The sequence below is a fragment of the Rhinatrema bivittatum genome, chromosome 3 (genome assembly GCF_901001135.1).
Source record: "Rhinatrema bivittatum chromosome 3, aRhiBiv1.1, whole genome shotgun sequence".
In the NCBI taxonomy this organism is placed as follows: domain Eukaryota; kingdom Metazoa; phylum Chordata; class Amphibia; order Gymnophiona; family Rhinatrematidae; genus Rhinatrema; species Rhinatrema bivittatum.
In genome coordinates, this window is record NC_042617.1 from 178,724,903 (window position 1) to 178,751,502 (window position 26,600).

General features: G+C 46.9%; 1 protein-coding gene across 10 annotated transcripts in view; it reads right to left on the minus strand.

Annotated features, from left to right (window-relative positions):
* Positions 1-26,600, minus strand: part of SDCCAG8 (serologically defined colon cancer antigen 8) — a 694,410-nt gene that overhangs the window by 214,659 nt on the left and 453,151 nt on the right. For all 10 annotated transcript variants that reach the window (XR_003855449.1, XM_029593983.1, XM_029593984.1 and 7 more), the window contains exons 15-16: positions 25,522-25,649; positions 2,020-2,128 (exon numbers count right to left, since the gene is read on the minus strand). Coding sequence is in view for 9 of the 10 variants with exons in the window: in XM_029593983.1 (XP_029449843.1) it covers positions 2,020-2,128; positions 25,522-25,649 (237 nt within the window). In the remaining variant the exon portion in view is untranslated. The remainder of the gene's footprint in view (positions 1-2,019; positions 2,129-25,521; positions 25,650-26,600) is intronic.

A 26,600-nucleotide genomic window follows, 5' to 3' on the forward strand; every position in this document is an offset into this window, starting at 1 on the left:
GAAAAGAAGGTTTTTACCTTTCATAGCGTTCTCAAGATTTTTGATCTTACTTAATAACAATGAATTATCTCTTACTAAAGATTCCTGTAAAGACATACAAGAAATCATAGTTGTATTAACCTCCTTAATCTGCTGAGCATTAGATTTTATGGTATTTTCCACAACTTGTAGACGCATTGCTTCTCTCTACCAAGAAATTTAACTGATTAGATAATAAATTCTCCAGACCTTCAATAGCCTCCCACAATGCGTCCAAAGTTACCAGATTAGGTTTAGCCAAGGAAAATCATGGACTTGGTGGTAAAGGTGTAGAAAAACTTCTCAGATTCATCCTAGAATCTTCTCTCCTGGTTGAGTTACCGGCAAAGTCGTCGGGCGTTCCAGCTTCGGCGTCGACACCTTCTCTTCCCAGTTCGAGACACCCTGCCTGGAGGTTACTGGGGCCTGCATCATCGACAAGCGTCCCCACCAGGTTCTCTTTCGGGTTTCTGTGTGTGGCAGGGTTCACCAGTACCTCCCTCCAAATCAGGGACAGAGATGTTTCTGAGACTGGCAGGGAGACCTGCATTTCCTCAGTGGCTCCCAGCCGAAGCATCTCCTCTCCTGATTTCAAATCCCCTCGAATCACATGGCTATCCATCAGGCCAGTCACCGACATATCTGAGGAGAGCCCAGGATAAGCTTTCTCCCTTGCACGCCTTTTCCTGGTTGAATGGGGCATTTGAAGCAATTTTTTCGCAAGAAATCTTTAACAAAATGCAGCCATGGCGTTCAAAATGAGAGTGCAGACGCCATCTTGGATCCAGATCTAAATCTGTCCTTGATTTTCATTCTAAAGCGTATGCTGACACAGCCTGAAAGATTTGAATATGTATGTCCTAGAGGAAAAGCAAAATAAGGGAGATATGATAATGATGTTTAAATACCTCCAATATTTCTACATACAGGAAGCAGAATTCTTTCAAAGAAAAGAGGCTCTAGAATGAGGGGTCATGGGATGAGGGTGAAAGAGGGTAGACTTTCGAGTAATCTAAGGAAATATTTGTTTACAGAGAGGGTAGTGGATGCATTGAACAGCCTCTCCGCAAAAGTGATGGAAACTAGAACAAGAAAGCATGAGATTAATATAGGGGATCTTTGAAGAAGTGATAGGGATTGTAAAGCTGAATTAGTTGGTGCAGATAGGCAGACTAGATGGACTGTTGTTACATTTGTCTGGCCACACTCACCGAGTCTCTGTTGATACAACAGCTCTGCCACTGCCATCACATCCCCACTGATATTTACCCCTAGGTGTGCACGTGGCCATGCACAGATTAAGTAGGTCCCATGGCGGAAAACCTCATCACCAGTGCCTCTCAGTGATGTCACACGACTGGGTATTTAACCCAACTGTGACTCCAGCAACTTGCCTCAGCAATGGGCTACTGCCTTCTGAAGCAGTGTCTGTTTGCCTTGCCTGTCCTGACTTCCAGCTTTCATCTCGTCCAAGCCTGCCATTCTGCCTTGTCTCACCCGGTCCTCCTGGTCCCTGCTTCTTGTCCTGTCTCTCTGTATTGCCTGCCTTGTATTGACTTCTGCATTGGACCTTCACTTTCTCTTGCCTGCCGCTTGGACCTGATCATGCCTCACTTGCTGCCTATCCTGAACCTTGATTGGTTTCTCTTTGACTGCTGCCTTCACTGACCCTGACTTGTTCCTGGATTCTCTCTCATCTGACCACCCTCAGGAACCATCTAAGTCCTGCCAGCCCCTAGAATCCAAGGGGAATGGGGCTGGTATAGGTGAAGCTCCAGTCTGTCTCACTCCAGGGCACGTTCATCAGTTGTTGACGTGAGCCAAGCACACTCTAGCACTAAGGGCGCATAGTCAACACACTCATCAGAGCTGTACAGCTTTTATCTGCCATCACATTTCTATGTTTCTATGAACAAAAGATTTTAATTTTCTTATCTGAACAAGATGTAGTAAGCTCAGACATAAAAGAAATGCTGTATCAGAGTGAATAATGTGACCTACCTGTTTTTATCTGTGATTTGCTCCAATCTTTTTGCTACTGTCTGGCATTCTTCTTTTAATTTGGCTATGAAAGTATTCTGGGATGTCAACAGTGAATCTAGCTCAGTTACTGAAAACATAAAATATAGGTAAGATTAGAAACAGTTTTCATTTCTAACCTAGTTATAAAAATTACTTTCTTTAAATGGTGTCTATCACATCAACTGAATGTTGAGTTGGTATATTACTCTTTCCTTAGAAAAATGAAAGCAGTCTTAAACCAATCTTTTTTTCTCCCAAATTTAACTTCCTTCATTTTTAATTGTTTTTCTTATTTTCAATCTTAATCATCTCTTCTTTACTTTTTTTTCATCTTTCCCTACAGTTTCTTCCCTTATGCCTTCTTATCCAGTTCAAATATTTATTTATTTATTTAAAATCTTTTCTATACCGTTGTTAAGTTAGATACCATCACAACGGTTTACATAAAGGCACAAATGGTTATGTTCAATTAAGAACTGGGATATACGAGTATAATGGTGCCAAAAGGTTTTGGTTACAACAAAATTCAAAATAAAGACTATTTGATTGAGTGTCATAAATCTTGTCCTTTTCCAAAGTGTGCTGTAAACTATTAATTAACATTAAAGTAAGAGAGAGGGCGCTATCATTGGCAGGACCCATCCTATGGAACTCCTATGGAACTCCATGCCCTTGAATATAAGATTACAAAGAGACAGCAAAACCTTTAGAAAAAGTTTAAAAACCTGGCTCTTTAAACAAGCTTTTCAAAAAGAGAAGGGAGAATAGAAGCCAGGGATGGGCAAAGCATGAACAATTAAACAACCACACACACTGCAGAATCACTAAGTGTGTAGCTTTTAATAGATAGCACATCATCACTAAAGGACAAGTTACAATTATAAAGTTAGTTCTGAATGAATTTTATTAATATCTCAAAATCTAGGCAATTTAAAACTCTCTCATCACACAACATTCAAAAAACATTCATAAAACTCTCTCATCACACACATTCATACTATTTAAAAATTAAATAATATGAATGTGTGAGCTTAAATGTGTTGTGTGATAGGGATGTGAATCGTTTTTTGACGATTTAAAATATCGTCCGATATATTTTAAATCGTCAAAAATCGTTAGGGCCACGATACAATACCAATTCCCCCGATTTATCGTCAAAAAATCGTAAATCGGGGGAAGGGGGAGGGCAGGAAAACCGGCACACTAAAACACCCTAAAACCCACCCCCGACCCTTTAAATTAAATCCCCCACCCTCCCGAACCCCCCCCCCCCAATACCTTAAATTACCTAGGGGTCCAGCGGCACACTAAAACACGGCACACTAAAACTCCCTAAAACCCACCCCGACCCTTTAAATTAAATCCCCCACCCTCCCGAACCCCCCCCCCCCCAAATGCCTTAAATTACCTGGGGGTCCGTAGCCTTAAATTACCTCCGTAGCGGCGGTCCGTAGCTAAATCGGGGGAAGGGGGAGAGCAGGAAAAGCAGCACACTAAATCGTGTAGTCTTCAGCCGGCGCCATTTTGCAAAATGGCCGCCGCAAAATGGCGGCGGCCATAGACCAAAACGATTCGACGCAGGAGGTCGTTCCAGACCCCCGCTGGACTTTTGGCAAGTCTTGTGGGGGTCAGGAGGCCCCCCCAAGCTGGCCAAAAGTTCCTGGGGGTCCAGCGGGGGTCCGTGAGCGATTTCCTGCCGCGAATCGTTTTCCGTATGGAAAATGGCGCCGGCAGGAGATCGACTGCAGGAGGTCGTTCAGCGAGGGTTCCGGACCGCCGCTGAACGACCTCCTGCAGTCGATCTCCTGCCATCTTTACTGTATAGCCTTTTTCTGCTCCATTCATGGACCCAGGCTTCAATGTATCCAAAACCACTTTCTTTACACCATATTTTGAGGCATGTATTGAAATTATCTATATGTCTTAGTCTTTCCTTTCTCTTACCATGAACAGGTAATGCTTCAGAAAATGCAATAGTCTGCCTTGTGCCTAATCTTATTTCCTAGATTCAGGAAATCTTTCTGTACTACTTGGATACTGTTTCTAGTGAGGTGATTGGTTTCTAGATGGATGATAACATTGATAACAGAGTCCTTGCTTTCTTCTGTGATTACACTGACTATCTGATTTTCATTTCTACCAGCTGAAGATCATAGAAGGCATTTAAATACTGTATCCTGTTCAAAATTATTTCCTAGATTAATTCTTCTAATGACCAAGCCTTCAACCAGAAGGAGCTTTTTTTAAATATTTGATAGTGTTAAAAGATCTCTGGGTACACTCCGTGTACTCTTCCCTTTCAGACACTACTTTTATTTTCTATTGCTGGAGTATCTTCATTTTCTAGTGCAGAAAAGGCACTTTGCAATTAAGCTCTGGGATTCGTTGCCAGAGGATGTGGGTAAGGCAGTTAGTGGAGCCGGGTTTAAAAAAGCTTTGGATAAGTTCCTGGAGATGTCCATAAACTGCTTTTAATCAATAGGGAATAGCCACTGCTTATTGTCGGCATTAGTAGCATGGGATCTATTTAATATTTGGGTACTTGCCAAGTACTTGTGACTTGGATTGGCTGCTACTGGAGATTAGATACTGGGATTGATGGACCCTTGGTCTTACCCAGTATGACATATGTTATGTTGCTAAATCACAAAGATTCGGAGCAAGGTGCTGCACTCCAAATATATCAATATCCAACGCCAAAGGAATGCAAAAGAATCTGAAGGTCTAAACTTAAAGACTATTGCAGGAAAACAATTTTTGTTTTATTTAATGCGGCAACTCCATTGCTCAAATGTCAAACTCAAATAGTGTTTCGCCCGAAGGCTGTGTAGGGAGGGACAAAGTAAATATTTAGAAATTTTAAATGCAGAATGGTTTTCATACAGCTGACAAGGCAAGGAGAGTCTTAAGTTTGGACCTTCAAATTCTTTTGCATTCCTTTGGTGTTGGATATATCTTAAGTTCTTAACTCTGTTGCTATCTTCTCTCCATGTTGATGCAACCACTGTTAACTCTCTCCTATGAATGCTTACTAATTCAAAGCTTAGCCATCTATGCAGTCACTCATGCTACTGCTTATATTCTCAAGGCCATGAAGTTCTGAGTTAGTAAACAGAACTCCATGGATAGCAGCAGAAGATTGGATGTGAGTAAGCAAGCATAGTGAAAAGACATCAAGTAATAGAAATCTGACAACTGCAATGAGAGAAATGATTGGAGGGAGAGAGGGAGAAGGGAGGAGATATGGTGGAAGAGGGAGGAAACATGATGATGGACTAGAGGAATAGGACAGATATCGTATATTTATTTATTTATTTAAGAGCTTTTACATACCGATAACCATTTGCACATTGTATCGGTTTACAAGAAACAATAAGATTATATAGAGTAGCATAACGTTTACATAGAACAATTGGTAGCACATAGGGTTAACAGATATATAATTAAACAAGTTACTAATTAAACAAGTCACTAATTACTAATTATTTAATGGATGAGAAGAGAAGGATAGTATAGGAAATACCTGGAGGAAGAGGCGGCAGCACTACATAGATGAAAGGAGGGAGAAGAGATGAATCCAGGGAGAAGAAAAGGAAGGTCTGCTACAAGGAGGAAAAGAGAAAATAAAAGAAGCACAGGAGAGAATGGGATAGGAGAGGGTCTAAGAAAATAAAAGCACCATTAGGAGAGGTGACAGGAAGTATGGAGCATTTTCGTTAGTCGAGGGCACTGATGCATCATTGGAGGTATTGATGGCGGCTTCGATAGAATCGACGGCATCAATGGTGGCATCGATGTCGGCATCAATGGTATCAACAGGATCGATGGCAGCCTCGACGGAATCGATAGCGGCCTCATCGACGGTGGCATCAATGGTATCGACGGCATCAAGGGTGGCCTCGACGGCATTGACACACAAATATTGAAAATGACTGTTTAATTATAAAAAGGGCTGAAGACTTCTGCATTTCTTTAAATATACTACAATGGACAATGACATGTTGGAAGATTGACAAGGACTGTTGTGGATCGCAAAACGTATGCCATATGCTGCTGTCCATCAGATAAAGATGGAGTCATTGGCTTGTTTAAAAATACTGCAGATGGACATTTGTTGCTATGGCACTTGCTGCTGGGTGGCACAAAATAGCCCTGCTTATAGCCATGACCATTTCTGGTTAGCAATATCTTGTAGCTTGGCTATTCATATGAGAAAAGGGCTGAAATATATACCCAATCAGGAAGAGACACTTGTTCCCAATTACATTTTTAGTGGGTTGAGAAAATTATAAAAGACTGCTATTTATAAGACAAACCTTGGAGATAAGAAGAAGAAGAAGATCAAACAGAAGATGAAGGTGCTGCATTTTGTCTCTCCGCTTACCTAACTAGGTCCATCAATATGATTTGGAGTAAGTGTCAATGCAGAAATGAAAGACAGGAATTTAAAATTACACCATATCATTACTATTCTACCCTTAGAGATACTTAGAGGATATTATGATAGAAGCTACTTATACAGTATTCATTATGTAAACTGTAATTAATAAGATAATGTTTATTCACTGTTTGTCATCGTTATCAAGTTCGTTTAACAATATATTTTGCAATGTCCAAAACAATAATTCTTCTAAATTTTTCTAATCAGAATAAATCTAAATTTTTATATACAAAGTTAGAAGTGGCTTCTTTTATTATGCTATTATCCCTGTGACAACATCACAAATATCTTATGTGGTAGCTACGTGTATAAGTTATAGTAATTTTCAAAGTGAACTTAAATGCATATGTTTGCATTGGAAATAATGGGGTAGATTTTAAATGATGTGGCGCAGTTCCCGGTGCGCACACAAGGATGCGCCGGTTTTATAACATGTGCGTGCCGGCGCACGCATGTTATAAAATCTGTTGGCCGTGTGCACGTGCGCCAGATTTTATAATCCGCGTGCGCATGTGCGGGCAAGGGATTTAATTTTTGCAAAGTGTGCGCAGCAACACAATCTGGCCTTCCACAGTTCCCTTCCAGTCCGGTCTAATTAAGAAGCAGACTGGGAGGGAACTTTCCTAACCCCCTGCCTCACCTTCTTTCCCTTTCCCCTCTGCTCCTAACCTACCTTTCCTCAATTTTATTTTATTTGCTGCTCCTTGGGAACAGAAGTAATTTATATGCACTGGTCGACTGCTGGCACACGCTGTCCCGGCTGGCCTCCGTCCCTGCCCCTTCCCGCCCAGACCACGCCCCATGGCCCGGCACTTGTGCACGTACCGGCACTTACACGTGTGGCCGAGCCCTGTGCACCAGGCTTTTAAAATTCAGCCAAATAGCAAGTGTTGCTTACCTGTAACAGGTGTTCTCACAGGCAGCAGGATGTTAGTCCTCACATATGGGTGACATCATCAGGATGGAGCCCAATCACGGAAAACTTCTATCAAAGTTTCAAGAACTTTAACTGGCCCCTACTGGGCATGCCCAGCATGGCACTAGCCCTGCAGCCAGCAGGGGTCCCCCTTCAGTCTTATTTGATAGCTACAGGCAGTGCCGAAAAAATAAAACACCAAAAGTTACGAACCCAACACCGCGGGCGGCGGGCGGGTTTTGTGAGGACTAACATCCTGCTGTCCTGTGAGAACACCTGTTACAGGTAAGCAACACTTGCTTTCTCACAGGACAAGCAGGATGGTAGTCCTCAAATATGGGTGAGTACCGAGCTGAGGATGTCCGAACATGCACCAAATGTACCCAACGGTATGCAACAGGCACAACAACTGGGGTGGAATTTGGTAGAGGGCATCCTGAACCCCACCGGGCAGGCGGAAGGGTGTTGGTACATCACGTTGGAAAAAGATTACGCAGGACAGACTGGCCGAAGATGGAATCTTGTCTTCCGGCTTTGTCCAAGCAATAGTGGGCTGCGAAGGTATGGAGAGAGCTCCAGGTGGCAGCCCTGCAAATGTCAGGAAGCGGCACTGATCATAGGTGTGCTACTGAAGTTGCCATGGCCCTCACAGAGTGTGCTTTAACACGGTCTTGAAATGGAATGCCCGCTTGCTGATAGCAAAAAGATATGCAGTCCGCCAACCAGGAGGAGAGAGTCTGCTCACCCACAGGTTGCCCTAATTTGTTGGGATGGAAAGAGACGAATAACTGAGTGCTCTTCCTGTGGGCAAGTGTACGGTCTAGATAGAAAGCTAGAGCCCGTTTACAGTCAAGGGTATGCAGAGCCTGTTCCCCTGGATTGGAATGGAGCCTGGGAAAAAAGGTAGGTAGTATGATGGATTGATTAATGTGAAACTCCGAAACTACCTTGGGTAAAAATTTAGGGTGAGTGCGGAGCACCGCCCGGTCCTGCAGGAGTTTAGTGTAAGGCGGATAGGTAACTAGGGCCTGTAACTCACTAACCCTGCGAGCTGAAGTGATAGCTAAAAGGAAAATCACTTTCCATGTGAGATATTTTAGGTCACGGGAGTGAAGAGGCTCGAATGGAGTTTTCATGAGCCGACCGAGAACCAGATTAAGGTCCCATGAAGGGGCCGGAGGCCGTACAGGTGGCTTGATATGGAGCAAGCCCTTTAAAAATCGTGTTACGAGGGTTGTCCTGATATAGGGACATCCCAGACACCTTTATGGAAGGCGGCTACCGCACTGACATGCATTCTGATGGAAGAGGTTTTTAGACCTGACTCTGACAAGTGCCAGAGATAGTCCAAAAACCTTGGGATTGGACAGGAAAAGAGATCAAGGGACTGCGAAGTGCACCATGATTTGTATCTTTTCCATTTATAGGAATAAGATTTTCTTGTGGAAGGCTTCCGTGAAGCAATCAGGACACGAGAAACCGAATCTAAAAGTTTAAGTGGTTGAAGGATTAACCTTTCAACATCCATGCCGTCAGGGACAAAGCCTGAAGATTGGGATAGCGTAGGCATCCGTTATTTTGAGTGATCAGATGTGGGGCCGTTCCCAAGGAAATGTGCCTGCGGATGGAAAGATCCTGGAGTATGGGAAACCACACTTGGCGTGGCCAGTGAGGTGCTATCAGGATCATGGTTCCTTTGTCCTGATGTAGCTTCACGAGAGTCTTTGAAAGAAGAGGAAGTGTAGGGAATGCATAGAGCAGACCAGTTGCCCACAAGAGGAAGAATGCATCTCTGGGCTGAGAGCGCTCGCTCCGAATGAGGGAGCAGTAATTGTCCATTTTGTGGTTCTGAGAGGACGCAAAGAGGTCTGTCTGGGTGTATCCCCATTGGCGAAAGATTGAGGTCGCTACCGAAGACGCTACTCAGTTTGTCTGCCAAGACATTGTCCACTCCCGGCAAGTAGGTGGCACTGAGGTACATCGAGTGGGAGAGCGCTTCCGCCCAAATCTGCGCAGCTTCCTGACACAGGAGGAAGGAGCCTGTGCCTCCCTGCTTGTTGATGTACCAAATGGCCACCTGGTTGTCTGTCTGAATCAGGATGACGTGATTTGATAGGCATTCCTGAAAAGCCCTGAGAGCATATCGCATTGCTCGAAGTTCTACAAAGTTTATTTGATGTTTGGCTTCCTCTGGAGACCAAGATCCTTGTGTCTGTAGATTGTCCACATGGGCTCCCCACCTGAGGTTGGAAGCGTCGGTGGTGAGAATGAGTTGAGGATCTGGCACTTGAAAAGGCATTCCCTGGAGGAGATTGGTCTGATCTTTCCACCAGGCGAGAGACAGACGGAGTGAGTTGGTGATATGGACAATGGTTGACAGAGGCTGAACAGCTTGAATCCATGTGTGACCTCAGAGTCCAATGCATGAGTCTCATGGCCAGGCGGGCCATTGGTGTAACATGGACGGAGGAAGCCATGTGTCCTAGCAGGACGAGGAATTGGCGAGCTGTTGCTGTATGTTGAGACTGCAACTGGTGAGCGAGGGCCACGAGTGTTAGCGCTCGTTGTCGAGGCAGAAAGGCTTTTGCTTGTAAAGTATCCAAGTCTGCCCCAATGAATGACAAGTTTTGAGATGGGATTAAATAGGATTTCCCGTAATTGACAAGAAATCCTAGAGAAAGTAGAGTGTGTAGGGTGAAATCGAGGGACGACCGAGTGGCTTGCTGGGTTGGAGCCCTGATTAACCAGTCCTCCAGATAGGGGTAGACGTGCACACCTTCTTTCCTGAGGAAAGCTGCTACAACTACGAGGCATTTGGTGAAGACTCGTGGTGCAGACGCTAGGCCGAAGGGAAGCACTCGATATTGATAGTGCTTTGGGCCTACTAAAAACCTGAGGTACTTGCGATGAGTTGGAGTGATCACAATGTGTGTGTATGTGTCCTGGAGGTCCAGAGAGCAGAGCCAGTCTCCTCTTTGTAGAAGAGGTAGAAGCGAGGCCAAGGTTACCATCTTGAACTTTTCCCGCTGGAGGTACTTGTTGAGAGCACGTAGGTCCAGAATTGGACGAAGCCCCCTTGGATTTTTTGGGGATCAAAAAGTACCGGAAATAGAACCCTAGGCCTTGCTGCGAGAGTGGGATGGGTTCTATTGCTCTTAACTGGAGAAGAAGGGAAACCTCCTGCTCCAGAAGGACAGAGTGGTCGGATACTCTCCACTCCTGCAGAGGTGGTGAGTCCTGTGGAAGAGCAAGAAAGTTTAGGTGGTAACCCTGAGCAATGATTGCTAGTACCCATTGGTCGGTTGTGATTGATTGCCACATGCCATGAAAGTGGCACAATCGACCTCCCACTGGTATGCTTGGCAGAGGAATCAGGCTGCTGCTCTCCAAGTGAAAGTCAAAAACCTGAAGTAGGCCCCGGCTGGGGAGTTGCTTGTGGCTTTTGCTTTCGGGCCTGGCTAGGCTGAGGCTTTTGATAAGGTCTCGTAGTTCAGGACCTTGTTGGTGGAGGATAGTACTTCCTTGGACAGAAGAATGACTTCTTAGAGTCCTTCCTGAAGGGCTGTCTTAAGGGGAAGTCGGAAGGCCTATTTGTTATCACCCATTTGTTAGTCCTCACAAATGGGTGACATCACAGGATGGAGTCCTGTACGGAAAACTTTTCTGTCAAAGTTTCCACAAAGCTTTGAGTGACACCGGCACACTGAGTGCACTGAGCATGCTCAGCCTGCAATTATCCCTGTGAGCCACAGGTGTCTCCCTCAGTCTCGTCTTAAAGCTAAAAGTGCAAGCAAAACTAAAAAAAACATGAAAACGTATAGAGACCCAACTCCGCAGGGTGGCAGGTGGGTTTCGTGAGGACTAACATCCTGCTGTCCTGTGAGAATACCTGTTACAGGTAAGCAACATTTGCTTTCTCACAGGACAAGCAGGATGTAGTCCTCACAAATGGGTGAGTACCGAGCTGAGGATGCCCGAGAGTGCACCAAATGCACCCAAGACGAGCGAAGGGCGCGATGACATGGGTGGAGTTTGGAACGGAGGGCATCCTGAAATCCTTAAAGGGTTGGTGGAAGGATGTTGGGTAGTTAACCGGAAAGGAATAGGAGTAGACGGACTGGCCAAACATGGTGCATGCCGGCTAGTCGTATGTAAGCAATAATGGGCTGCGAAGGTATGGAGAGAAATCCAGGTTGCAGCCTGATAATATGTGTATAAGCAACAACGGCCGAAGGGAAGCTATTAAGGCTGAGGTGGATGCAACAGAGTGTGGTTACACACAGTGTTGTAGTGAAATGGCTGCTTGTTGGTAGGAAAAGAGATACAGACCGTTTATTAGGAGGAATAGGTCTGTGTGCCAACTGGAACTCGCATCATGGCTCTTGCCACAGAGGGAAAGAGTTAGGTGGAATTCCTATGGAATGTAGGCAAGCTAGGTAGAATGCAAGCGTAGCCTTTCTGTCCAAGAAATGGAAAGAATCCTCTCACTCTGGTGAGAGAGGTGTTGGAAAAAATGGGCAGAGTATATCCTGAGTAAGGTGAGATGCAACGTCTACCTTAAGAAAGATAGAAAGTTGAACAAGTGAAAACCACTCAGTGACGGAGGAACGCGGGGTCAGATGAGTATGTAACTAGAAGTGTATAACTCATTGACACTGCTGGCAGAAATGATATTTTTGAGGGAAGAATTTTCCATGCCAAACTGTGAAATGAGAGGAATGGAAAGGCTCGAACGGAGAACGTATGAGACTTATAAGCATGAAATATATGTTCCATTCCATGACTAGTGAAAATAGAGGCGGCTTGATCAGTGGATAATCCATGGTAAGCTGACTCAGAAGGGATGTACCGTAAATCGGGTATCCCAACTCCCAAACGATACACCAATTGGAACAGAGGTGTACGTTAATGGAGGATGTCTGGGGAGCAGAATCCGAGGGAGCAAGAGAAAGAGTGGTGTGGAAAAAGAAAAAAGGGTAATACCCTTTTGTATGTGTCATGTGGTAAATCTTGCCATTTCGAATGGTAGGATTTATGTGTGGAAGGTTTTGTGACGCTACCAGAAACCTGAGAACATCAGTTAGTCTACGATTTGGGACTGACTGGTGAGAAGGTAGATTGGTTACTGGTGTGATAGATTGAGAAGTATGGGAAGCATACTGGTCTCGGTCAGAGCGAGGGTTAGAGGAATAGTGAACCCTGTCCCGGTTCAACATTAGAAGAGTGCTGGCTATGAGAGGCAGCAGAAGAAATATATTTAAGAGGCCCTTGATGGAAGAAAGGCATCTATGGGAACGCATTGGAAACATGTGTAGGGAGTAGAATCTGTACACCGTATGGTTTGATTCAGACGCAGAGGGCAAGTTCGGTTGACCTCAGCGCTAGAAGATTTTTCTCTCTACACATGTAGTCGGAGACCATTCGAGAGGATAGAAACCTACATGGAGAAGGTCTGCTAGTGTGTTCAGAAAATCTCTTAGATGAGTGGCCCAAGGATGTATGAAATGAGCAAGGGCCAAGGATAGAGTTGCACAGTTTCTCAGCAGGGCAGCTAAGGTAATGCGTGCTTATGTGTTAGAAAGCACATTGTCCCTATGCTGTCTGTCTGTATGCATAAAGGTTTGTTGCAGAGGCAGTATTGGAAGGCATAAGGGTATAACTCATGACTATAAGCTTCAGGAAGTTTATGAGAAAACTGTGCCTGGAGTGGATAGACACATATAGGGTTGGGAAGCTTTTAGGCCAAACTTTACAACCCTAAGTAAATGTGAGCATGAGCAGAATCAGACTAGGTTTTGGTTCTAGATCTGGAATGTGGATGAGGGACGAAGCAGTTGCACAGCTTAGACCCACTAATATTGGAATGTCACTGAATGTAACCCATAGCAGTTTTCTATGAGGAAAGAGCATAGTGAAAAAATCCCATGGCCCGACAATGAAGAATTGAGGGCCTAAGGTAATAGAAGATGCACGTAGGGACATGTAAAAATGTATTAGAATGTCTGCGTGTATGCTGGACAGGAAGGTCTTTTATGACTGTGGTGTCCAGAAGTGTTGTATAAGGGATTTATGGCAGTGACAGTAATCCCAGTTAGGAAATGTATAGTGAGTCATGAAGAAGTTAAAGCTCCTTGCATGGACTGACTGTGGTTGTGCAGTTGTCCATGCAAGGAAAAGAGTGAATGATGTTACAGTCCGCAGAGAAACAGCATTCACCAACAGTGATTCAATGAAAAACTTCGGCTGCCAAAGCTGATGCAAGCGGCAGAGTTGTTGACTCACCATAAAGCACTTAGAAAGATTAGAGTAATGTACTTACTGCAATCTAGAAGCATGGAAACGAGAGTTACCATTTTACCTGTGACTTCTGAAGGAAGTTGGTACTTCTGAGGTCCAGGATATGCGGAGAGTAACTACTTTCTGTTGAAAGAAAGAATAGTGTAATTAAAACTCTCCGACCCCCCTCCCTTTCCCCCTATGCGCTTCGTAGCACTTGGGGGAGTGTACCGGGACTTTGGTACAAGGTGGGGTGGCCGCTCTGATATCTGGCCAGATGGGAGACCAGGGGGTGTCCCAGTGGAATGGCTGAAGTATTCTGGGTATCATGTAAGCTCCCACAGGAGTATGAGCGGTAAAGTCGTACCCGCATTTCTGTGTGCTGTACAAGGCAACACTAAGACCTGACGTCAGGCTTTAAGGGGGACTTGTACTTGAGGCAATATTTGCTGAAGCTCGTGTTAGCAGATCAGCGAACGCATCTGAACCTTGGTTTTGAAGCAGGAACCAGAGGACAGAGCATTAATCAGTACAGAGCCTCATTGCTGGAAGGGGAGGAAGCCCTGATGAAATCCCAAAGAAATGAAAGAGGGGTTCTCTTGGTATTGTGGCTAACATAGCTAGCATAGCGATATGTGACACTAATACAGTTCTTGAAAGGCACATGACCCAGAACTTTTCGAACCATGTGGTCCTAATTAGAGAACACATCTCAAAGGGAATGCCGCAGAAGCGGGTACTTACTATCCGACGTGGATCACTGCAAGACGAGCCGGTGAAGATTGCTGGCTCCGTCGATATCCAGAGTCCTCGAGGGGTAGGCCATGGACGTAAACGTCCGCCTCACTCTGAAACCTGGTATGGTGGCACAGGTACAGAGGAGACAGGCTGGGCATGATTGGCATTTCGACTGCTATTGAAAACAGAGGGCCAGAATCCCACACCACTTGACGGTGGGGCACGCCGGGAACAGGGGAGCCGATTAACGAGCTCATGATCCCCTCCCTCGTCGCAGCGGCTCGATGTGTCATGACGCCAATGCAGAATCTGTCGGACCTCGATCCGGTGTTTCTGGATCACCCAGGGCTGCCAAAACTGTACGGATCAGTGCTGATGGCAGTGGTGATGTTGCTCTGCCCGAGCATTGTCCAGCATCAAGAAGGATGGCACCGATGTGCTGGATGGCATCATCGGCGGACGATCACTGTTTCGGCGACGATGGGTGCCACGGTGCTCGGCCCGGTCTTTCCCCAGCGCCGAGATGGAAGCCCTCGCTGTCCTGGATGGCGATCGATGACAGATTGGCAGTACGCCTGCTCTGCTAATAAGGGGCTTGAAAAAGAACCCAAAGCGTGGAGCATTGTATGCAGGCGAGGGCATTACGTGGCGGTGCTATGTCAATATTGACGGTATCGATGGCTGCGGAAGCGGCCTCGAGTTCATCGTCAAAATTGGATATGAAAAAACATCGATGACTCGGCCAGAGTAATGATGGCAGTGATGGAGCACTGACAGCATCGGCATAGGTATCTATGGGAACGATGTGGCATCGAATAGTCGAGAAAAACATCGTCATTACCAAAAAGGGATACCGGCATCGACGGAGTCGGTGACCGCATCGATAGGAACGTCGAGGACACCGAGGGCATCAATGTATGGGGGAGAACGCCGACGTCCTCAGTGGCATAGCCACAGGCATCGACAGTATGGCCACGGACGTTGACGGTATCGATTGGACTGACTCAGGTAGCAATGTGTGCGTGGAATCGGCACTACGGACAGGGGTGTCGATGGCACCGACCTGGGCACTGATGGAATCGATATTGTATTGGACCCCATGGATGGAAGAGACACTGACATCAATGGATCCATATTGGCATAGATGCCAGCCATGAAATTGGCATTGGCATCGATGGCATCCATGGAAAAGGTATAGGCATTGATGCCCATCAATGGAATCGACCTGGCATGGATGCCCATCGATGGAATCGACCTGGGGATCGACCTCCACCGATGGGATCGACCCGGAATCGATGGCCATAGATGGAATCGATCTGACACCGATGCCCATCGATGGAGAACACCTGGGCATCGATGCCCATCGATGGAAACCATCTGACATAGATGTCCATCAATGGAATGGGCCCTGACATCAATGTCCATCGATGGAATCGATCTAGCATCGATGCCCATCGATGGAAAGGCTCTGGACCTCGATGGAAGGCTCTGGACATCGATGGCATCCATAATTTAAGGGATGGCATCGAGGAAAGTGACCCCGGCATCGATGGAAGTGTCCCGAGCAACGGTGGCATAGATAAGGGTATGGATGGCAGTGACGAGACAAGGTGTGCATCGAGGGCATGCACCTGGGTAAGGCATCACCGAAGGAGCCCAAGGAAAAAACAGCACAAAGGTAAAAAACCTGGTAGCACTGATAAAAACGATGCAGGGAGGATGGCATCAGAGTACCGCGGGGGAGGGGTACTGATGGCACCTAAAAATCCAGGGCGGTCTGAGGGGGGGTACCTTCGGTAGCGATGGGGCATCGACTGTGCAAGGGTACCGGGGAACAAAGGACCCGAAACTAAAGCGGCCCTGGCGGTAGTGGAAACAGTTGAAGTCCCTGTCCCACTAGCGCTAATAACCAAGCAGAGAATCACAGAGAGACACTCGCAGGCTATGTGTAGCTAACTGAAAAAATAGAGAGAGGGAAGGCCTCAGTCGGTTAGCAGGCCAGAAGGTGACAGGAACCGACCTAAAAAATAAGTCAAAGTACTCACTGAGCGTCGTAAAAACGTACGCGGAGGGAGACCCGTGCAGGAAAAAGTGTCTATTGAAGTAAAAAAGTAAAGTGTTTCCCTGAGGAAAAAAGTTAAAATTTCCTCACAGAGCTCCAACCGCTATGCTTACTGCAGAGTGGAAAAAAGAAGACTGAGGGAGACACCTGTGGCTCACAGGAATAATTGCAGGCTGAGCATGCTCAGTGCACTCAGTGTGCCGGTGTCAGTCAAAGCTTTGTGGAAACTTTGACAGAAAAGTTTTCCGTACAGAGCTCCATCCTGTGATGTCACCCATTTGTGAGGACTACCATCCTGCTTGTCCTGTGAGAACTTGTGTTCCTTAATAGGAGGGGTAGATGAGTGAGGCTTTGTCCTTTTTGCTTTCTTTTGAGCCGATTCTACCACAACTGAGTGGTGGTCGAGCTGAGATTTTTGAAAGCCAGGGGCTGACTGCACTAAATAGGTAGTGTCAGCTTTTCTATGGACTGGGGCAATGGATCCAGGGTTCTCCCAGTTCTTTTTGAGGAGGTCAAGAAGAACTTGATTAATGGGAATAGAAGTGATCACTTTAGGGGCATCCAGGAACTGGAGCAACTCCATCATCTGGTGCCTATCATCCAGCTCCATCTGAAGCTGAAAAGGGACCAACTCAGACCTTTCCTTCACAAAATTAATGAAAGAAAGGTCCTCTGGAGGAGAACGCTTTCTTCAGTTATCGGTGTCTGAAGAAGTATCATCACCCCAGGTATCATAAGGATCAGCAGACTGACCTGTAGGATGAGAAGGGGGTTGGATACCCGAAGGCCCCGGCCGAGGCTCCGAGAAAATCGAAGGAATCGCCGGGGTCACCGTGGACGGCCTGGAGAGCATCAGTGCCAGTATCGAAGGCATCGATGGCGCTGATGTACGTATCGTCCCCGATGAATGAATCGGTGGCGAGGGATGAATTGGCATCGATGGCTGAGGCAAAACTCCCGAAGGAGGGATGCGGAATGGTGTTTCTCCACCCGATGAAGCAGTCAACGGGGAGCACACCGGAGCCATCGGAGACCCGGGAACCACTGGTGGAAGGGCGGTTATGAGCACCTCCATCCGGGATAGCAGCAGTGCCAGCGCTGCTGGATTCGGATCGATGACTGGTTCCACAAACAGTGCCGGTGTCAGTGCCGAAGGGACCTGGAGACGTTGCATCGCCTTGTCGATGGCCTCTTGGACCAGCCGGTCCAGTTCTTCCTGGAGACCTGGAGCAAGCAGCCCCGGCTCCGTGACAGAAGAGGGAGGCGAAGGCACAGTCGGAGAAACCACCTTTACAGGTAGAATCGCAACTCCCAAACCCCGATCGGGTGAGGGTAGCCTCGATGCCCCGGTCAGAGGAATGGTCGGTGCCGTTCCTGGACGGGGTTTCTTCGATGGTGGCTCGGACGGTGGCAAGATCGATGATTTCACTCCCTCGACGGTCCGAGTCTTACGATGCCAATGGCGATGTTTTTCCCTACGATCCCCTCTATCCTGAGGGGGAGAAACGGGCGCCAATGGCTGTGAAGATGTTGATGGCGGACGGTCACCGGATGGTGGTTGATGCTGGTGCGATGTCGACAATGCCGGTTCCGATGACGTCGATGCGATGGACAGCGTCGAGGTGTGAGCACGGAAGAGGAGTCCCATCTTCTCCATCCTTGCCTTGCGACCTTTGGGTGTCATGAGGGCACATTTGGTGCAAGTCAGGACATCATGCTCCTGGCCTAAACACATTACACAGACGCCATGAGGGTCTGTGATAGAAATGGTGCGAGTACAGTCTGGGCACCGATGGAACCCCGACGCCATGGCCATAGAAAAAATCGAGCCGCGGGACAGAAGACGGCCAGTTGTTCGCAATGGCCAAACTCGACGGTAATCGACGGAAAACTGTCAAAAAACGAACCCGAGTACCGTGGCTAGAGAGAAGTTAGAGGAGGGACCCCTGTGGGGCAATTTAACGTTAGTTAATTCCGTGAAGAAAATTCCTGTCAGGAATCTCCACAGAGCTCCTAAACCGCGAGGCTACTGCAGTGCGGAAAAAAGAAGACTGAAGGGGGACCCCTGCTGGCTGCAGGGTTAGTGCCATGGAGGGCATGCCCAGTAGGGGCCAGTCAAAGTTCTGGAAACTTTGATAGAAGTTTTCCGTGATTGGGCTCCATTCTGATGATGTCACCCATACGTGAGGACTACCATCCTGCTTATCCTGTGAGAAATGCACAAACTCACCAACACAAAATAAGAAAATTATTCCTTACCTGCTAATTTTCATTCCTGTAGTACCATGGATCATTCCAGACTGTGAGTTATGTTCCCTGTCCAGCAGATGGAGTTAGAACCAAAAATTCCCAGGGGAGGACCTATATAGCCACGCCTCCCTCGCCTCAATCCTCAGTAACTGGACTAGCAAAGCCAAGACGAGAAGAGACAGAACCAGAGGAATCAATTAATCTAAAAAATAAATAGAAAAAATAACAGCTGTAAGTGACAGCAACTAACTTGTACTCAAAAAACTGTAACTGAGAACTTGCAAACAGCACTGTGTTCAAAGACACAGCTCGCAATAACTAGAGATACAGAGTGAAAATATTGTGAAGACAGGAAAGCAGGGATGGCCCACAAAGAACCCCCAAAACCAGGGAGGGGTCTGGAATGATCCATGGTACTACAGGAACGAAAATTAGCAGGTAAGGAATAATTTTCTTTTCCCTGTACATACCAGGATCATTCCAGACTGTGGGATGTACCAAAGCTTCCCCATCATGGGTGGGTCGCGGACAGCCCTGCCCGTATGACCCTGTCTCCAAGCTGACCGTGAGACGGCGCGCAAATGTCTAGACAATAATGTCTTGCGAAAGTGTGGAGAGACTTCCATGTGGCCGCCCTACAGATTTCCTGAGAAGAAACTGCAGATCTTTCCGCCCACGACGTCGCTTGAGCGCGGAGAGAATACGCCTTAACAGCTAAAGGTGGAGACTTACCCACTCCGATGTAAGCGGCTATAATCGCTCCTTTCAGCCAGCGAGCGATTGATTGTTTGGATGCCATGAAACCCTTCCTGGGTCCCGACCAAAGGACAAACAAATGATCGGAGAGTCGAAATTCATTAGTGACCTCCAAATAATCTATCAAAGAACGTCTGACATCCAACCGACGCAGGTCAGAAGAATCAGAGGATAAAAATGACGGAAGCTCTATCGATTGGTTGAGATGGAAAGTCGAGACCACCTTCGGCAGAAAAGATGGAACTGTCCGCAGGGATACTCCCCCTGGCGTGAAACGAAGGTATGGCTCCCTACATGATAGAGCTTGTAGTTCAGAGATCAGACGTGCTGAGCTGATCGCCACCAGAAAGATGTTCTTAAGGGTGACATCCTTGAGTGTGGCCAAAGTCAGAGTCTCAAAAGGCGGTGCACATAGAGCCCGGAGTACCAAATTGAGATTCCAAGAAGGACAAGGTGGTCTAATTGGAGGCTTCAAGTGTTTTACCCCCTTTAGAAAACGTAGGATATCTGGATGTGAGGGCAGGAGCTCCCTGTCATTACTACGTAGGAAGGCTCCCAACGCCGCCACCTGCACACGAAGAAAATTATAGGCAAGGCCCAACTCCAGACCAGCCTGTAGGAAGGAAAGCACATGCGTCACCGAGGCCTGCGTTGGTAGAATCGATTTTGACTCGCACCATTCCTCAAAAACCTTCCATACTCTGACATAAGTAACCGACGTGGATGTCTTCCTAGCTTTCAGGAGCGTGGAGATGACAGATTCTGGATATCCGCGCCGTCTCAATTGACGCCTCTCAAAAGCCAAGCCGCAAGACAGAAGCGATCTGCCTCCTTGAAAAATATTGGTCCTTGGCGAAGAAGACGTGGCAGATGACTGAGCCGAAGAGGGCCGTCTACTGCCAGATTGAGAATATCTGCAAACCATGGTCGACGAGGCCACTCTGGTGCAACTAGGATCACCGGACCTTGATGCGTCTCTATCCGTCGGATAACCTTGCCCACTAGAGGCCACGGAGGAAAGACATACAGGAGACACTGTCGAGGCCAGGGAAGAACCAGCGCGTCGACTCCTTCCGCGCCGCGCTCTCGCCTGCGGCTGAAGAACCGGGCGGCCTTTGCATTTGTCGCGGTTGCCATTAGATCCACATGGGGTATCCCCCAATGCTGTACTATCCTTCGCCTTGCGTCCTCCGAGAGTTCCCACTCTCCGGGATCCAGGTGTTGTCGACTGAGAAAATCTGCCTGAACGTTGTCCACGCCCGCTATGTGCGAAGCCGCTAGCCGCTGTAAGTGTAGCTCCGCCCATGTCATCAACTCGTCGGTCTCCAACGAGACTAGATGGCTTCTGGTGCCCCCCTGGCGATTGATGTACGCCACTGTGGTTGCATTGTCCGAAAGAATCCGAACCGCTCGACTGCGTAGCCGTGGGTAGAACCCCTGCAGCGCTAGACGGACTGCTCTGGTCTCCAGCTGATTGATGAGCCAAGTGGACTGTTCCATCGTCCATCGGCCTTGAAGAGACCTGTCCTGACAGACCGTCCCCCAGCCGGTGAGACTGGCATCCGTGGTGACGACCACCCAATCCGGGTTCTGTAGAGACACTCCCGGAGCTAATTGTTGAGGGTCCAGCCACCACTGTAAGCTGAGCAAGACAACATCCGGGATGGGCAGTACTGCTTGAAAATCTCTCGACACTGGGTTCCATCGTGAAAGCAGAGACCTCTGGAGAGGCCTGAGATAAGTGAAGGCCCACGGAACCAAATCGATTGTTGAGGCCATGGTTCCCAGTACCTGGAGATAATCCCACGCCGTGGGAGCAACTAGTGCCATGTACTACCCTGTCTACAGTACGGTAACCCTGCGTCCTCGACTTCGCCCGAATGAGCCAGTCGTCTAGATAGGGATGTACAAGGATACCCTCCTTGCGGAGCGCCGCCGCCACCACTACCATGATCTTGGAGCCGTCGCCAGACCAAAAGGGAGATCACGAAACTGAAAATGCTGTCCCAAAATCTTGAAGCGTAAGAAGCGCTGATGATGGTGATGGATCGGGATGTGAAGGTGTGCCTCTGTAAGGTCCAAAGAGGCCAAGAATTCTCCCGGATGCACGGCTGCTAACACTGAACGGAGCGTTTCCATACGAAAACGAGGAACTCTGAGACACTTGTTGACTGTCTTGAGATCCAGGATAGGTCGAAAAGTGCCCTCTTTCTTGGGAACCACGAAGTAGATTGAATAATGACCTTTTCCCAGTTCGAAGGCCGCTACCGGTACTATCGCCCCCAGCTGTAGCAGACGATCGAGAGTCTGTCGGACTGCTAATTGTTTGAGACGGGAACCGCAAGGAGAAAACAGAAAACGATCTCGGGGTTCGTGTACAAAATCTAATACGTAGCCTTGTCTTAAGATGTCCAGCACCCATTGATCTGATGTAATTTGGGCCCACTCCTTGTAAAAGAGAGTAAGGCGACCTCCCAGGTGGGGGATCCCCTCTTGGGTCCTTCTGGCATCACTGTGAAGCCTTCGAGGAAAGACCTGCCCCTTGAGTATCCTTATCGTGGCGGCGCCCCCGAAAGGAACGGTTCCAGGTGTGTGATTGTGTAGGAGCCCGAGGTGTCTGCTGTCTAGTAGGATGCGACCTCCGTTGATTCCGGTACCTATTTCTGGAGGAATAAAAAGATCTAGAAGAACGTGGACGATCTTCTTGTAGCTTGTGCACTGCATTCTCATTAAGAGATTTGATGATCTGATCCAAATCTTCCCCAAATAGGCACCTACCCTTGAAAGGAAGGGAACTCAGGCGCGTCTTAGACGAAGCATCTGCCACCCAGTTGCGTAGCCACAAAAGACGACGAGCAGACACCGCCGCCACTATGGAACGAGCGAGGACCCTTAACAGATCATAAAAAGCATCAGCTCCAGAGGCAACCACCGCTTCAAGTCTATCAGCCTGAATAGTCTCTGCCTGTGGCAAAGATTGGGAAGTGAGAATCTGTTGTACCCAATGCAGAGCTGCTCGCTGTGCTAGGAAACTGCAGATAGCAGCCCTCATCCCCAATGCTGAAACTTCGAAGATATGCTTGAGGTAAACCTCAAGCTTGCGATCCTGGACATCCTTCAATGCCGTCCCGCCCGTGACCGGGATGGTAGTATGTTTCGTGACCGCGGATACCGCTGAATCAACAGCAGGAACCTTAAGAATTTCCAAGAAATCAGTGGGGAGAGGGTATAACTTTTCCATGGCTCGACCGACTCGAAGATTGGTCTCAGGAGTATCCCACTCCCTTGAAATCAATTGCAAGATGTTGTGATGCGTGGGAAAAGCTTTCGCTGGAGGTCGTAAGCCCGCTAGGAGAGGATCCCCTTTCTTAATCTTCGGATCCTGAGCCACAGGATCCGGAGGAGGGTCAATGTCCATTTCCTGGAGGATGTGGGGGATGAGATCATCCAATTCCGCTGCTTGAAAAATACGGAGGACCCTCGGGTCGTCACCTTCTACCTGGGCCGCCAGGGAGGGATCATCCGCATCTGGATCTTGCCATGGATCCCCCGACGGTTGTTGCAGCGGTAAAGGAACCACCGGGGGGGGGGGGGCTGAGTGGACCCCGCACCCCCTGTGGGCAAAGAAACCCTCCCTAAGGGAGGGTCTGCCGTCGAAAGCTGTGTCAAGCAGGCCAGTTTGGGGGGAGGGGGACCCCAAATTCCAAGATTCGGATCCCTGCTCTGTAAAAATGCCTTGTGCATTAAAACAATGAATTCTGGCGAAAAAGCGGGAAGTGCTGATGAGGGGCCCCCCGAGACATCGTCCCCTTGCCTGCCCTGGTCCATTGCGCTCTGAAACTCCATACTGTTAGAGGAAACCTGGAGAGGAGCGTCGACGTCCTCCTCAGAGAGAGCTGCCTCCGAGTCAGCTGAGAAAATGGCCGCCGTTCCCGCGCTGAGAGGAAACGGGGCATGCCGCTTCCTGCCAGCGCGGTCCGACTCTCCTCCAAGCTGCCTACCAGGTAAGCCATACTCCCCCTCAGGAAAAGCTGAAGAAAATCCCTCTGAGGTCTGCTGAAGCCCGTGCCGAGCTCCGGAGCCGTTTGGCGATTTTTGCATCGCGGCGGGAGGGAGGGGGAGGGGCGGCTGCGGTGCGCGGCAACAACTGAAGCGGCGAATTAATAAAACTCTTCGGCCTCCGGACCCCTCACCGTCCCCAAGAGACCGTCGGGGAAAGCGCCGTCCCGACGGTGAGCAGCTCCGGGGAATGGGTCGTCGCAGAGCTGCAGGGCGGGAACTCCAATCACTCCCTGAAAGGGAGGAGGGGAAAAGGAAAACTCCGGGGCTAGGGGGAGCGGTCGGCATTACAGACTTTCACCCCTCATAAATTCCTGTACCTACCAACGACTGTAAATAAAATAAAAATAACACTTACCACACTCTAGCCAGGCAAGGAAGAGGAAAAAAACAGAGATAGGAAGAGAGAAATAAAGTGACAGGCAAAAAACACAGCCTGTCAGCAAGTTCCTGACTGGAAAACAGTGTCTCTCTTTGTACGGAGTGGTCCTGTCAGAACACTACAGAAACTATCCCTTAGAAGAAAACCTTTATCTAATATTATTTAATTGATTCCTCAAAGAGAAAATAAAACTAGAAAAGTGCTGGGGACCACCGTGTCCCCTGCTCAATCTGCTGGAGTTAGAACTATACTGAGGATTGAGGCGAGGGAGGCGTGGCTATATAGGTCTTCCCCTGGGAATTTTTGGTTCTAACTCCATCTGCTGGACAGGGAACATAACCCACAGTCTGGAATGATCCTGGTACGTACAGGGAAACACCTGTTCTTTGCAGGTCAAAACTTGTGCATGTTAATTTATCTTCATACTTTTTAAAATCAAAAGTATACATAAAAATCCAAACTCTGCCCCCCTCCAGAAGGTCTCTCTTGTGTGCATAAAATTATGCACGAAATTGATTAGGTGCATACTATTAAGCATTAAAACCCCGGGCAATTTTTATAACAAGTCATTTACAAGCAGAAATTTATGTTTTATGCACATAGACGGCTTAAAAAATTACCCCTTCGATGTTTATTTTAACTGCTGTTAATATCACTGCTACAGCCCAAAGTAGTAAGTGTAAAATTAAACTAACATTTTCATTTTGTTTAATGCAGCCCATGTAACAAGTCATCAAAGCAAAAGACGCTACATATTTTAACATGAACAAACAAAATGCCATATTTTGAAAGTCCACTTTGCTTACAGATTACATGCAAGGACTTATAGGCCAAATGGGACTGCATAACAAAGACAGTGTGATAAAAGATGGCAGGTTTTGGCCAAGCTGCCAGCTGCGGTCATTGCCTCGTTATTAGCAAATTTCAATAGTGACTGTCAAAATCTGAAACGTAATGGTTAAGCATCCTTCTTTAGAATTAAAAGAAATACAATTATTTTTAAAAAAAACTGAGGCTACAAAGATTAAATAAAGGAACATATCAATTGGGAGTCAGTGAATTACATCCAGCTGCGATAGCGAATTAAGAACCGATTAATGGCTGAAGGTTTCCTCCAGTTTGGATGCAGAAACAAACTCATTAGGCTTTTAGAGTAGCTATAATGTGTGTACTATGGGAACTATTCAGTGCTATTCAGGAGACTAACTATAAGCTTAGAGCATTTCCCGCAGAGCTTCTGATGCTATTTTCTTTATATAACATGTGTGCTTGAAAATGCAGCCAAAAAGAAACCCTTTGTTTTTCTACTTTGTTGTGGTCTCTCTCAGCTTTACGTTTCTTGAACACAGGTAAATAAACTCATAATCCAGATGGTGCAACAGATGTGAGAGCAGCACTCTGAAATCAACAGACAGTGGGCAATACTTTCCATTTTCTCTTTTAAATGCTAACTAATATGTAATTCGGAATCTCCGGTGTAGTTAGCATCTGCTCCCTTTGGCCAGCCAAAGGTTACAGGTGTTCCTGATGTCATTTCACAGTAAGGCATGGGCCTGGTCTGTGAGTGTGTGCCCAGGCTCAAATCTTTCCCTACCACCTACCAGTTTTGTCATGCTGGGCTTCCATTTGCTGCATCTTCTGTGTCAGCTCCTGTTCTTGCTGTTGGACCTGAAAGGCCAAAACTCTTACATCATTGCTGAGGCTATGCTGAATACTATCTTTTTCCAACCTACAAAATAAACACAAGAAGACACATAAAGCAAACTCTAATAGATATATAAACTCTGAATCCGATGAGTCAATATAAATAACAACAAATATGACACACACTGTCATCAACAATAAAAGCATAGATTAAAAAAAAATGTGCCCTATTTTTTTTTCATTTGATTGAAATAAAAGCTAATCATTAGGGGAAAAAAGATGCTCCAGAGAACAATTCAAACATTCTTATGCACTGCTTTTATTCCTCTCACAATTTGTCCCTCACCATAAACCAAATTCTGCCAAATCCAGCCACACCATTCATCCTGGAAAGTCAGCATTTACTTCTTCAATATGATGCAGAGAATTGGAAGAGCCTGCAAGCAAGTGGGATTTTCTTCTCACTTGTCCCCACATTACTGGTAGATGGTAGCCAAAAATGGGGCCTATGGTCCCAGGAATAAAAGGTTGTCTTTACTTCCAGCACTGCAGATTCCACAGAGGCCTGCTTCTTGAAATAATGTAAATGCTTGCTCTGCCAGAATATCCTTAGCAAAAGACAAAGGTCATAAAAGCACCCTATCCTAAAATGAGCCTCACACTTTTTATATACAAGTGACTGCTAACATAACCATTCTTAAAGTGATTTAACCCCTTAGTCTATCTTGACTGCCTACCACCATAGCTGATTGTTCATTAGCTGTAAAGATTAAATAATGGTTGAAGTTAAGGTTGGTTGCCAGTTATTCCTAAATATCACACTTCTTGCAGCTAGTTCACATCTACAGTAATAGGGACCAATTATTGGAATCAAATGTCATGCATAGAAGTATTTCACCCCTAATCATGTGCCTCTCCCTTTGGTTCTTGCAGTTTAATGCATAAAGCTACATTTTTTTTAATTGAATCCTAGCTGCCAGACCCTAGATTATTCCTTGAGCTTCATTATCTCTCTCATATTTTCCATATCTTCCTG